This window comes from Lygodium microphyllum, chromosome 6 (assembly GCF_053477565.2).
Source record: "Lygodium microphyllum isolate KBCC chromosome 6, Lygodium_microphyllum_v1.1.10, whole genome shotgun sequence".
NCBI lineage: Eukaryota > Viridiplantae > Streptophyta > Polypodiopsida > Schizaeales > Lygodiaceae > Lygodium > Lygodium microphyllum.
Window position 1 is genome coordinate 145503082 of NC_141140.1, and position 12898 is coordinate 145515979.

The window sequence follows — 12898 nt, forward strand, 5'->3', positions numbered from 1 at the left end:
TTTTAGGCACATGCCAGCCTCGTCAGCATTGCTCATCAATGGGCAGCCAATTTTCTGTAGGAACCAACTTTTGGCAGAATCAGGTCAGCATGTTTCATGTCCTCATGCCATCCACTCACGTGCCCCACTATGTACATTCATCCAGCCATCATTCTCTCACATCTCCTTCAGACAGATTCTCATTTTCAGCCATGAGTCCAATGCCTCAATGACATGTCATCCACACTTGTATTGCATTCATCGGAGTGTTTTCCTTCGTTTCTTTTGTGTTTTATCTATTCTTGCTGCTGTGCTTTTTTTGACATCCTAGTTGTACTCCCGGTTAATCATCTTGAGGAAAGAAAGGTGGATTTTCTGACTTCTGCCTGCATGAACCACTATCCAAATATGGCTTGATAGATAGTGGGTGACCATAACAGATGAAGTCTAGATTATTTGATTGTATCATGGTGGTGGCCACCCATCATGCTGTACTACTTTAAATTAAAAAAGTTCCCTTCACGAACATTGCTCACATTAAAAATATAGCCACTGCATGTGGCATATCAAGATGTGTACCACAGATTGTTTATCCCCAAGGTAGAGATCAGGGAAGAACCGTGTATGACTGACCATTAACAGAAACCCTATGTTACAAAAAGAAACACAAAGGAGGGCAGCTAGTCTGAAGAGGAAGGCAGGATCAAATTTACCTCTCTATATTTGAGATGGTAACAGACTTGTGAAAACAGTACCAACAAATTATAAACAATCACGATTCAAGAATGCTCTAAGAAGGTTACCTGTGGTGCAGCATCGAAAACTCTAAATCTCTTGTTCAAGTGTTCATCCAGCTCCAAGATCGCAGCAACATTACCACATCTGCAGAAAGATTAATGGTCAAAAAATCACGTTACAAAACGGCAGCAAGTCGTGTTAAACCAGAAAAGTATTAGCAGCACCGAAGTTGATAAACAGACCTGTAGCAATAATTTGGAGCTGACCACACAGTCACAATCTGACTATTAAACATCAATTTATATCCTTCCATAACCAACTGATGTGCACGGCATATCAACTCTATATTGTTTGTATGATTGAACTGCTTTACTATGGTTGCACCAAACAAATATCCAGCCCCTCGTGGACTGAGACCCCAGCCATCAATGGCTTCTGGGTCCGACCAAAGGAGATCACACATAGCACCATCATGCGGTACTTCCTGTTTCCTATCAATGGTCCTTATCTGCCCGTTTAAACAGTATTTCATTAGCAACTGTAGTTTGTGTAGTTTTACCTAGATCCAACAGAAATCATGTTATCAATCTAACCTGATCCAAAGTACTTATTGCAGGTGACAGACCACCATGAACATTAAAAATACGGTTTTCGATCAATGCTGAGAGACTGCAAGAGAGAAGGATTTAAAGTTAGCATATGTAACAAAGAGGAGGCCTGTAATAATCCGTAGTATAAAACACTGCTTTACAGCATGAAACAACATGGTTGTATGATATCAATTCAAACCACTTAAACAATACTTCAAAACATATAGAATACCTCAAATAATCAAATATATCAGTGCAATACCGCCAAACATTGACTGAGCCATATTTGCGAAGACATTCATCATAGAATCCATAAACCTACAAGTAATGAGCCTCCCTTAAGGAATGTGATACTGAGCAAAGGGATCTAGAATAGGTGTACAAAGAAATCATAATAACTTTAAACTCAGTGTATCTAGCTTTTTGAAATTTACCTGATTGATCAGGTAAACTCACCTGTGTAATCTGCCTGCTTTCATGATTACCCCTTATGAGTGTGATTCGGTCAGGATATCTCACCTGTGAAACACACAGAGAAAAGCACAAGTTGCAGCCATTTTCATGATCTTAGAGGGGGGAAAGGGAGCAGATGTGATGCAGAGAACACAAAAGCTACTTCAAAATGTCATTTCAGTTGCAAATACAAAATGAAATTTAAGAGTGCCAGAAACAAATTAAGAAACTCAAAATTGCAGCCTTGCCAGTTACTTAAAAGACCCACATATTAGAATGAATATGTCATTTAAAATAGGATAGCAAGATGCGTTGATTGGATAAAATTTTGCACTAATCCCTTTCTTTTCTTGAAATTTTATATCGGCTAAAACTAGCAGAAGGCAGAAAACTCACCTAAAAGAGGTAGAAAAGACAAGAAAATGCTGAGATGTTATCAGTCAATGCACCAAATGCCAAAGCCAAGACACTGAGTGCATCCAAGGCTGGGAGAAAAGTATGAAATACTCCAACTAATAAAAACGCATAAATGCTGTCAGAGTGAGTTCCACACTACCAACTGGTCAAACTGCCCTGTCAAATTGGCAAACTGCTATGTCGTCGTCCAAGGTGCCCACTGCCTTCAATCTGGTGGAAAGGAGGGCTATCCTGGTCATACTCTCACACACTAAAGCTGCATTTTCCCTTCAGGATTCAGGGTCCATCTCCCACAGAAATCATAATGAATCCGCATTACAGGCTGGAGTCTCAAATTCCTGAATAAACGCTAACATTCAATCAATCCTGAATTTTGGATCTGCAGCCCACAATGATGTGTTCATCCGAACTGGCACCTGAAGTTGTTGTAATGGTTGGGGTAGTGGGCAAGAGGGTAGGTGGGGTCGGGTAGAGTGCACCTTTTCCCTTTCCTTCAGGGACGGGTGGAGGTAAGTCTTCTGCCACTTGGGCATTGGTTCTCGAGAGGTGATACCTAGGTGGGCTCATTGTTGCTAGTTCCTCCTACTTGCACTGTTGTTCAATGGACATGTGTATAGCTTGTGCCAAGTCCTCCTCCTCTTTTCTTCTCAACTCCTCTTCTTGTTCTGCAGCTCTTTTTGACTCGGCCTTAGCTTTGAGCAGGTCTGCTTCTTCTTTTTTCTTTATCTCTTCCTCTTTCTTCTTCTTTGTTGCCTTCTTTTTAGGCGTCTCTGTCTTCCGTTTGCTGGATTGAGCTTCTTGCTCTCCCTCTTCTTCACTAATCATCCTCTCACTTGATGGTTCTTTGTCGTGACAAGGAGGTGACTTCTCAGGCATTTCATCAAATCCCTCAGAAGTTCAAACTCTAGAATCAAACACACTGGACATGGGAACTCTAAACACTGGATAAAAATGCTGTCACTTTACTAAGAATCTAGAGCTGGACACTGCTGTGCAAAGATACCCCATGGTATGTGGGGTTTTGAAAATTCACAGAGCTGTAAACTAGCTAATCAGTCATAAAAGGCGTCGTTATAATGATTATGAATCTTACAAGCTACACTAGATCATAATCATCACAGATATCTTTGAAGTTTGTCATAAGAACATGAAGAATACTAGCAATCCTCAAACGCTGCCCCCCAAGAAAGGGTTCGTTCACACAAGCCAAGAGTATCACCTAAAGGGCCAATAGCAGCAGTAAACGTCCAAAGTCAAATTTGCAAGAAAAATCCTAGCAATCCATTAACACCATCCTCCAAGAACGAGAAAGAATCCAGTCACCACCTTGCTACAAAACTGATCTAACACCAGGTCATATAGAGAGGCATCATTAAATAGAAAGGGTAGCCCAACTCTTACAAGCCTTTTGTGCCTTCATTCTCTTGGATAATTCTCTTTTAATGAGTCCTCTACTTATTGCCCCTCCACTAGAATTGGAAGAATCTTTACATTCAGTATTGTTCTCATCCTCCTCTATGTCTTTGGCAATGGTTTTGTCTTGGTCCAATGGAGCATTTTGTTGTTTGGCACCCTCTGCATCTATGGCCAAACCCTCACAGCCAACAAATTTTGCATACAAAACATATGCACTTCTTGTTGTCAGGTTTAGTATGGATTGTAAAGAAAAATACCCTAACACAGAAACATAAACAGAAACCGTACGACAAAGCACAGACTGATAAAAAGAACACAGTTAGGGTTAGGGTTAGAGTAACTCAGAGACAATGAACACAGTGAATAAATGAAATGATATGACTACTAATAATACGATGCTCATGCAGCAAACACACTATGCAGTGAATGAATACTAAACCTCGAACTCCTGCATCTCTAGGATCAGGGCAAGGATAATGAGCTGGAGAGTGTGTCGTACTCTAAATGGATCCCGAATCACAACAAGGCAGCCTCCAGATGTCGAACACTAGCAAACGCAACAGTGAGAAGCTGGATCTGATGCAGACAGCAATGAGGAGAGAGAAAGACTAAAAACGTAGGCATGACAGCTTGCAGGAGAGAGAAAGACTAAAAACAGAGCCTGCAAGAGAGAGAGACTGAAAACGCAGGCAGGACAGCCTGCAAGAGAGAAAGACTGCAACGACTGCAGACAGGAGAGAGAACTGTCAGGGCGGCAGCTGGAACCTGCAAACGCAGCAGTTTGCTGGCGTGGCAGGCTGTACGACAGCAATCCAGATGAACAGCAGTAAATCGCCAAGCAGAAACAGCAGCAATTAGCGTGTGGAGGGCTGAAAACAGGCACCAGACTGTAGGGAACAGTGATGGACAGCAAGGGCTGAGATGTCCTCCGTTACCGGGGTGTGGGCAACAAGCTGGTAACACTTGAAACCTGCAAAAACGAGATTGTGAAAGAGTGGAGGGTTGGCTGCCAATTTATAGAAAATTAGGGTTCTAGATCCTCTCCCACTTAACTTTCTCGATCCACTCCCCGTTTTAGGGTTTTGGCTAAAATAAGCCTAAAATAAGCATGTTTTGGGGCTGTTTAAGTAACTAAGTGCATTTCTTAGCACAATACCCCCTCTCAGGCCCAAAATAGGGCGAGAAAAGTAGGCCAGCCTAAATTTTGATTTACCCCAAGGCGTCCCACCCCAAAGCAGCCAGGGCATCGGACAAAAGGTGCACGTCGGCTGCCCAGTGGCCTACCAAGACTACAGAGACGATGGATATCTCACCAAGGGAGCCCAAGTGATCACCCCAAAGAGGTCAGGGCATCGGACCAAGGGTGCTCGTCGGCTACCCAAGGGCCTACCAAGGCCTATAAGGGCGGATGGAATCACCGATGAACTTTTTGTTTTCTTTTCTTTTTTTTCTTTTTTTCTTTTTGAAAAGTGTTTTGAAAATACATAAGTAATATAGGGGCAGCGGCCGATTAAGTGACAGATAGAAAAAGATAAATAGAGTTTTAAACCCAAGTAATAAGTACCTAAGGATGATAAAAGTGAGTGTATATGCCAATCATGTGTTGAATATATGAGAGGGAAAAAAAAAACGATGGGCTTAGCAAGACAAGCAAAGCAAGCAAGGGTAGGGAAACTGCCTTTAAGAGAACTGCCATGTGTTATGCTACGAATATGGTGGATCCTAGAGTCGACCACTCCAAAAGACCGAAAAGGGATAAATGCGCACAGATGCATGTTGACATGAACAGAATGCCAATACATAGGGTAATGCAAAGGGAGATGCAAGATGTCATGCTCATGCAATATGCTATGCAACGGTGCCACTGGGACAGTGCCCTCGCAGGGAAAGTGTTCACTTGTCCAAGTGCCCTTTTACAATCATGTCATCCTAATAGTGCGGATGAAGTTACAAATGCCCATAATACAATACAAAAGAATAAGTGAATGTAATGACTAAAAAAATATAAGCATCATCACTGTCACGATCAAGAGTAGGAGCCGCCCCCTCTCAAACTCGAAGGGAAAGCAAGAGGAAAGCACCCTCTCCCCGTCAAGCTAAAGAAGTAGGGAAGGGTGTACCCAAGCCGATCCTTGGTAGCAGGAACTGAAGAACCGGCTAGTTGACCGCTTTGGTCAAGATATCTGCAAAATTATATGATGAAGGCACAAACTCTAGGCGAAGAGTACCTCAACCTGCTCTCTGGAAAAGTGAAAGTGGACTTCTACATGTCATGTTCGTGGTGTGATGATCGGAGCCAATGGCACTCTAGTTGTCGCAGTAGACAACTGTGGGAGAGTCAAACTCCTCAGATAGATGGCCTTGGTGGTGCCATCGAAGAGAGTCCGGTACTCAGCCTCGGCCGTGGAAGCCACCACCGTCTCTTGCTTACGGCTAGACCAAGAAATGGGAGCCGTGCTCAAGGTAAAGAGGTAGCCGCCATGGAAAGGCCGGGTGTCAGGATCTCCTGCCCAATCAGAATCAGTGTACCCCTGCAAACATAAACCAGAACCATATATCAAGCCATAAGAAAAAACACACCGCAAATAACGCAACACACGAAGACATGCAATCCAATGTGACATCCTAGGTGCTGTGAAATACTGACTGAGTATGCTAACTGAGTAAGCTAAATCTAGCCTAGTGTGAATTAACCAAAGAATTTTTCCTACAACAGAACGATAGGTGTGTGCATCGAAGGGCTGTCCTACGGTATCCTTCGATAAGTGGACAGTAGGATCAATAGGCGTAGCCACTAGCCGTGTCTCATCCGAAGTGTACTATTCCACAAGCTGAAGTGCGTACTTCTGCTGTGACACTACATCCTCCAGAACGAACTACCTCCATTCCCAAAAAATAAGACAACAAACCAAGGTCTGTCATTTCAAATGTAGCTTTAAGCTTAGCCTTAATTTCCGCTATGGCAGCAGAATCTGAACCTGTGATCAGTAAGTCATCAACATATAGCAGGATATAGCTAACCCCCTCTAGAGTGGATCGAACATATAAGTTCGGGTCATAAGGGGTAGAATGGTATCCATGAGTCCGTAAGAACTCATCCATTCTATGGAACCAAGACCACGGCACTTGCTTCAGTCCATAAAGAGCTTCCTGCAAGCGGAATACCGTATCCCTAGGGTTCCCTGAGGGAAAGCCCGGTGGCTGCTCCACATAGACTTCCTCCCCCAGGTATCCGTTCAGGAAGGCACTCTTGACATCTATCTAATGTATCGGCCAGCCGTGGTGAGCGGCGAACGCGAGTAGCAACCAAAAGGAAGTCAACCGTGCAGTAGGGGCAAAGGTCTCTTCATAATCAATGCCGTGCTTCTGTCGAAACCCTTGCACTACAAGGCGAGCCTTGTACTTGTCTAAAGTCCCATCAGCTTTTAGCTTTATCCGAAAAATATACTTCGTCCCAATGACTTTCTTGTGGCTCGAACGATCCACCAATGCCTAAGTCTCATTTCGGTCAATACTCTCTAGCTCCCTTTCCATGGCCTCTCGCCATTGAGGATACTGAAGAGCCTCCTGTCAGGTATTCGGCTCAAAATGTGCTATGTAATCAGCTGTAAACAACGATGCAAACGATGCTTGAGGAGCAAGCCGAACAGATCTTCTAGGTCTCTCTGGAGTGGAATCCAATGGTAGGATCCCCGAATCCCGTATGGTCTGCTCGTACCAACAAGGTAATGGATCTCGGGAAGGGGGCCTGGGAGGTGAAGAAACTACAGGAATGTCAGGAGCGGGCAGTAGACCAAGCTCAGTAGGTACGATCTCTAATGATGTGAAAAAAGAAAGCGGACCAAAATCCGGTGCAAAAGACTGCACAATATCCCTCTCGTCAAAGACGACATCCCACCTAACAATCACCTTGCTTGTCCGAGAATCGAACAAACGATAGGCTTTCGCTTCAGAGAAATATCCCACAAAAATAAGGAGATCAGCTTGGAGAGTAAGCTTTCTTATCTTGTCATCAGACGTGTGTGTGTACGCACGACACCAGAAGACTCTGAAATGGGAAATAACAGGCCGAGAGCCAAAAAATGCCTCATACGGGGTCTTCTGAGGAAAAGCCACAGTCGAGCACCGGTTGAGGATGTACACCGAAGTGTTAATAGCCTTGACTCAAAGGCGCTCATGACACTCTGCTGTGAACAGCATAGAGCATGTCATTTCCATGGCTGTGCAGTTCCTACGCTCTACGACTCTATTCTGAGAGGGAGAGTTGGTAGAGATGAGCTGGCGAGAAATGCCATGCTTCTATAGAAACTCGGAAAACTCGTGGGAGATAAACTCACCACCGCTATCACACCTCGTGCACCCAATACGACGACCAGTCTAGTTATAAACCAGCAGCACCCAAATAGAAAAATATGTGAAAGCATCTGACTTATACTTGAGGAAGTACACCCATATGTATTGAGAATGATCATCCACTATCAAAAAAAAGTACAGCGCGCCGCTCAAAGCAGCAGTGGATGTCGGCCCACAAAGATCAACGTGAATCAATCTAAGAGGCTCCTCAGCTCTATGTGTAGACTGCTGAGGAAATGGGATACGGTGCTACTTCCCAAGCTGACAGGCTTTACAGACATCTCGAGCTAGCTTCAGGCGTGGAAGGCCCTCAACCAGCTCACGGCATGACAACTCATAAAGTGAGTCATAACCAAGATGCCCTAAGCGAAAATGCCAAAGACGCTCATTGTACATACGCTCCCGACATGTGGCTAAGGCCTGGAAGCTATGGAACACAGAGCCTTCGGCGGTCGGCTTGGTCAGAAAGTGTGTCATGTGGTATAGGCCATTAGGCTATGCCTCACCGCGAGCAATCACTAAACCAGTTAGAGAGTCCAAGACCTCGACTGTGGTCGCTGTAAAGAAAGCTGGTCACCCCAACCGGCAAAGCTGCTGAACAAATAACAAGTTCACCCCAAGCTGAGGGACATGATATACATTGTCCAGCGAAGCCAAATCCGAACCCTTTTCAATGGCAAAACTGACGCAAGCTTGAGCCTGAATCTTGATCGAGGAGTTATTTCCTACACGGAACCTGCTCGGCTGCAGGGGCTCGAGAACAAAAAATGTCCTCTATAGCAGTCATGTGATGTGTAGCTCCACTGTCCACAATCCAAACTGGAGCTGAAGTGCTCGGCTGTGACGTGTGGGCCTCTGCAGTAACCTCGTCGGAAGGCAGCTCACAGATGTGGACGAGACTCGCATCTGATGTCTCTATGGAGACGATATGGACCTCTACAGACCAGTCAGACAAGCCCTCTGGAGTTGAGAACGTTGTCGACTAAGATGACTGTGCGGTGGCAGTGTAAGTCTGACCTTTAAGCTGTCCCTTGCTATCACCCTGCCTCCCCTGCTAGGGGTTGCCCAACTGAGGGGCGGGGGTCTGAGACTTAGGTTTTGGTGTTGTGCCTCGTGCCTTTGATCGACACTCGTCGTCAAAATAGCCAGCCTTTTGACAATGTTGACAATACCTATTCTTTTTAGGTACATTCTGTCACCCAGGTTTGAGTTGTGACTGGGAGTTTCCTTGAGAATCCCTAGATTGATTTAGCTTTTGAGTTTGATTTTGATTTTAAGTGGAAATTTGGTTTGGTTTGCCCTTCTCTTGTTGCCCTTTCTAAGAATGAGCAAGAAGAGCCCCCTCTCAATAGGAATTCATATGAAACTGATCGAACAACCATGCGTAACACAACAGCTGACACTCAAATTCATAGAATGTAGGCATGGTAGGCTTTAAAACTATTCCTTCCACACAATTGAAGTATTTCTTGGGGAGTTTATTTAGGAACAATGTGGCCTGATCGTCAGAGGACTTGGAAGTCCCTGTAGTGGAGAATTCAGTGAGGAGATGCCGATACTCAAGTCAACTTGACTTTCAAGTCATCCTGGTCAATGATTTTGAAAAGTTGAAGCTCATGGTCAAGATTAATAATGGATCCTATCTCGAGCCACATAGCGGTCAATCAAGTCTGCCCATCGCTCTGACGCTAAGTCAAAATGCTGAAGTTGAGAATGAAACTCTGGCAATAAGCCCTGCATCAGCTCGACAATAGCGGAGGCATTCCTAGCCTTCCATGAGCGGACGACCTCATATGGAACAAATGCGGAATCGAGTTGGGATTCCAACCCCTACACTAGATCCCATAGGTTCTGTGAATCAAGGACATGTCTCATCAAATTCGACCGAGTAGTAAAGTTTGACCCGTTAAAATGAGTCTTGTCATTAAATGCATTCTTGGCAGAAGATGAGCTAGAACCATGAGGTGTCGGGTGGGTGGAGTAAGATGATGGTGGAAAAAATGGTGGAGGTGAGAGTGTCTGATAAGAGTAAGAAGAAGGGAGAAGAGGTGGGTAGGCAGAAGTAGGCTGTGAGTATCCAATGAGTGCCGATTGATGCGGAGGCACTGGAATATGAATGTTTCCATAAGGTGTCGGTGTAGGTGGAGGCACTGGGACACAGTAGCCTTGTCCAAAGTAAGACTGGGACACAGCATTATGATCAGAAGATCCACTAGGCAATGCCATGGAGGCAAACTGTGGAGACAACTAATCCACACTCGGAAGAGACTAAGTAGTATACCCAGGCTGCAATGATCCCGAAAGTGTGTATGAGGTAGGTGAAACACCACCCAGCTGAGGGAAGGATGAGGTCCTAAAGGATGTGTCTATGTTTCCATAACCCCCGGTGTGATGTGCGGTGTGACATGAGGTGTCTGAAATGAAAATGTAAATGGTGTAAATGAAAGTGATGAAGCAACGGAAGAATGTGGTGGGATGGGTGGGTTTTGAAAGTGAGGTGTACGAGGTGCAGATTTTTTTTGTTTATTTTTATCATTTAAAGATTGAAAATGAAACTGTGAAGATGATGATACACCATATAATGAAGTGAAAGAAACACTAAATTCATTCTGATTATATAAAATAGACGGAAAAGAAGGAAGGACAGAAGAAGAGTTACCTGGTTTTTTTTTATAATCCCCGCGACGTGTATTAACATACAAGAATTGGTCCTCTAGAGGACCTTTTCCGTAGTCAACAAATTGGACTCTTTCTTCCACATGATCTCTAGCAATATATTGCAAAACAAAAGAGGTAAAAGAAGAAGGCACAAAAGATGAATCAAAAGTACCTTGCATCGGAGAGGACGGAAGAGTCTGAAAAAATGGAACATACTCCGGATCTTGCTCTCCAAGAGGGGGGCCCATCCCTAATGGAGGTCTCGACAACCCTGCAACATCATCAGACTTACGCGCAACATCTGAAGAGTGAAATCCATGTATACCTTCATTTAGAAGCTTTTCTTGAAGAGCAATCCTTCGATCGAGCTTCTCAATCTTCTTTTGTCGATAGGCTATGATCAGTTTATATTCCTCAGAGATCAGCTTGCCTATCTTTTCTTCCATGTACTCGGATGTTTCTCCCACCATGTCAAAACTTTGTGGAGCAAGCTGATCGGCCCACTCTCGCTCGGTTCTCGACATAGACTGATCTGGAGACTGAATCGATGTTGATGTGTTCGAAGTCATTTGAACCTACTGTTGTTCTTGCTTCTTGCGAAGAGCTTTCAGATCAAAGGCCTAGGTTTTTCAAAGAGTACCAGGCTATGATACCATGTAAAGAAAAATACCCTAACACAAAAACATAAACAGAAACCATACGACAAAGCACAGACTGATAAAAAAAACGCAATTAGGGTTAGGGTTAGAGTAACTCAAAGACAATGAACACAGTGAATAAATGAAATGATATGACTACTAATAATACGATGCTTGTGCAGCAAAACACTATGCAATGAATGAATACTGAACCTCGAACTCCTGTATCTCTAGGATCAGGGCAGGGGTAATGAGCTAGAGAGTATGTCGTACTCCCAACGGATCCCGAATCGCAGCAAGGCAACCTCCGGATGTCGAACACCAGCAAACGCAACAGTGAGAAGCTGAATCTGATGGAGACAGCAGTGAGGAGAGAGAAATACTAAAAACGCAGACAGGACAACCTGCAAGAGAGAGAGAAAGACTAAAAACGGAGCCTGCAGAAGAGAGAGATTCAAAACGTAGGCAAGACAGCCTGCAGGAGAGAGAAAGACTGCAACGACTACAAACAGGAGAGATAAAACTGTCAAGGCGGAAGCTGGAGCCTGCAAACGCAGTAGTTTGTTGGCATGGCTGGCTGTACGACAGCAATTCAGATGAATAGCAGTCAGTTGCTAGGCAGAAACAGCAGCAATCAACGTGTGGACGGCTAGAAACAGGCGCCAGACTGTAGGGAACAGTGATGGACAGCAAGGGCTGAGATGTACTCCGTGACCGGGGTGTGGGCAGCAAGCTGGTAACACCTGAAACCTACAAAAACGAGATTGTGAAAGAGTGGAGGGCTGGCTGCCAATTTATAGAAAATTAGGGTTCTAGATCCTCTCCCACTTAACTTTCTCGATCCGCTCCCCGTTTTAGGGTTTTGGCTAAAATAAGCCTAAAATAAGCATGTTTTGGGACTGTTTAAGTGGCTAAGTGCATTTCTTAGCACAACATGGATGAGTTAAAACACACTCCTATTGGGAAGCCATTGATGACTCTTGTTGAGCTCTGCACGATAAGAAAGTACAAACTTATGATCATTCTAGCACAAAGTCTTTACCCTTGCAGTTGCTACTAGCATGTGAGGATAATATCAAATCATCAGACTACAAGAGCATTTACTCAAGTAATCAGTAGACCCGAAGTGAAATAAGATGGAGACCTCTTAATGATCTAACATTCCAATAAATCAAGGACAAAAGTGCCACCACATGGAGCAGCCAAACCTCTTCTACAACTTCTCTAGTCTTCAAATGTTTCATCTCTTCACCTTCCTGTGCATGATTGTCATTCTACCATAAGTTAAGCAAAGACTCTTCCTAGAGCTATCTAGAACAATCCAACATGCGAGCACTAGTAAGCACCATAAAACTTAACCACAACTCTTTAAGTAATGGTGAAAAAGTGGCCCTCTAAAACAATGGCCTCAATAGATTCATAATGAAGTGAATGAGAATAGAAATGACTTGTGTTGTTACCTTGGGTAAAGATAAAAGCAAAGGAAAGTGATCCTACCAAGACTTCGACTACAAATAAGTGTCAACTCATGAGTAAGTTTGTGCATGCCTGACAAGGCTGGGCAACTTGTTTATTATTTAGGCATTATTGTAGTGATTTATTTGCGGCATTTAATGCTGCCAACTGCTATTTTAGGCCTGTTTCATGCCTATTTAT

The 12898-nt window shown here is 44.0% G+C and overlaps 1 protein-coding gene across 1 annotated transcript in view; it reads right to left on the minus strand.

The window, feature by feature from the left end:
- Positions 1-12898, minus strand: part of LOC148035247 (serine/threonine-protein phosphatase PP-X isozyme 2) — a 49918-nt gene that overhangs the window by 26170 nt on the left and 10850 nt on the right. Inside the window, exons 3-7 of the mRNA XM_087680212.1 lie at positions 1764-1826; positions 1540-1625; positions 1311-1386; positions 960-1225; positions 783-861 (exon numbers count right to left, since the gene is read on the minus strand). Coding sequence (XP_087536338.1) covers positions 783-861; positions 960-1225; positions 1311-1386; positions 1540-1625; positions 1764-1826 — 570 coding nt within the window. The remainder of the gene's footprint in view (positions 1-782; positions 862-959; positions 1226-1310; positions 1387-1539; positions 1626-1763; positions 1827-12898) is intronic.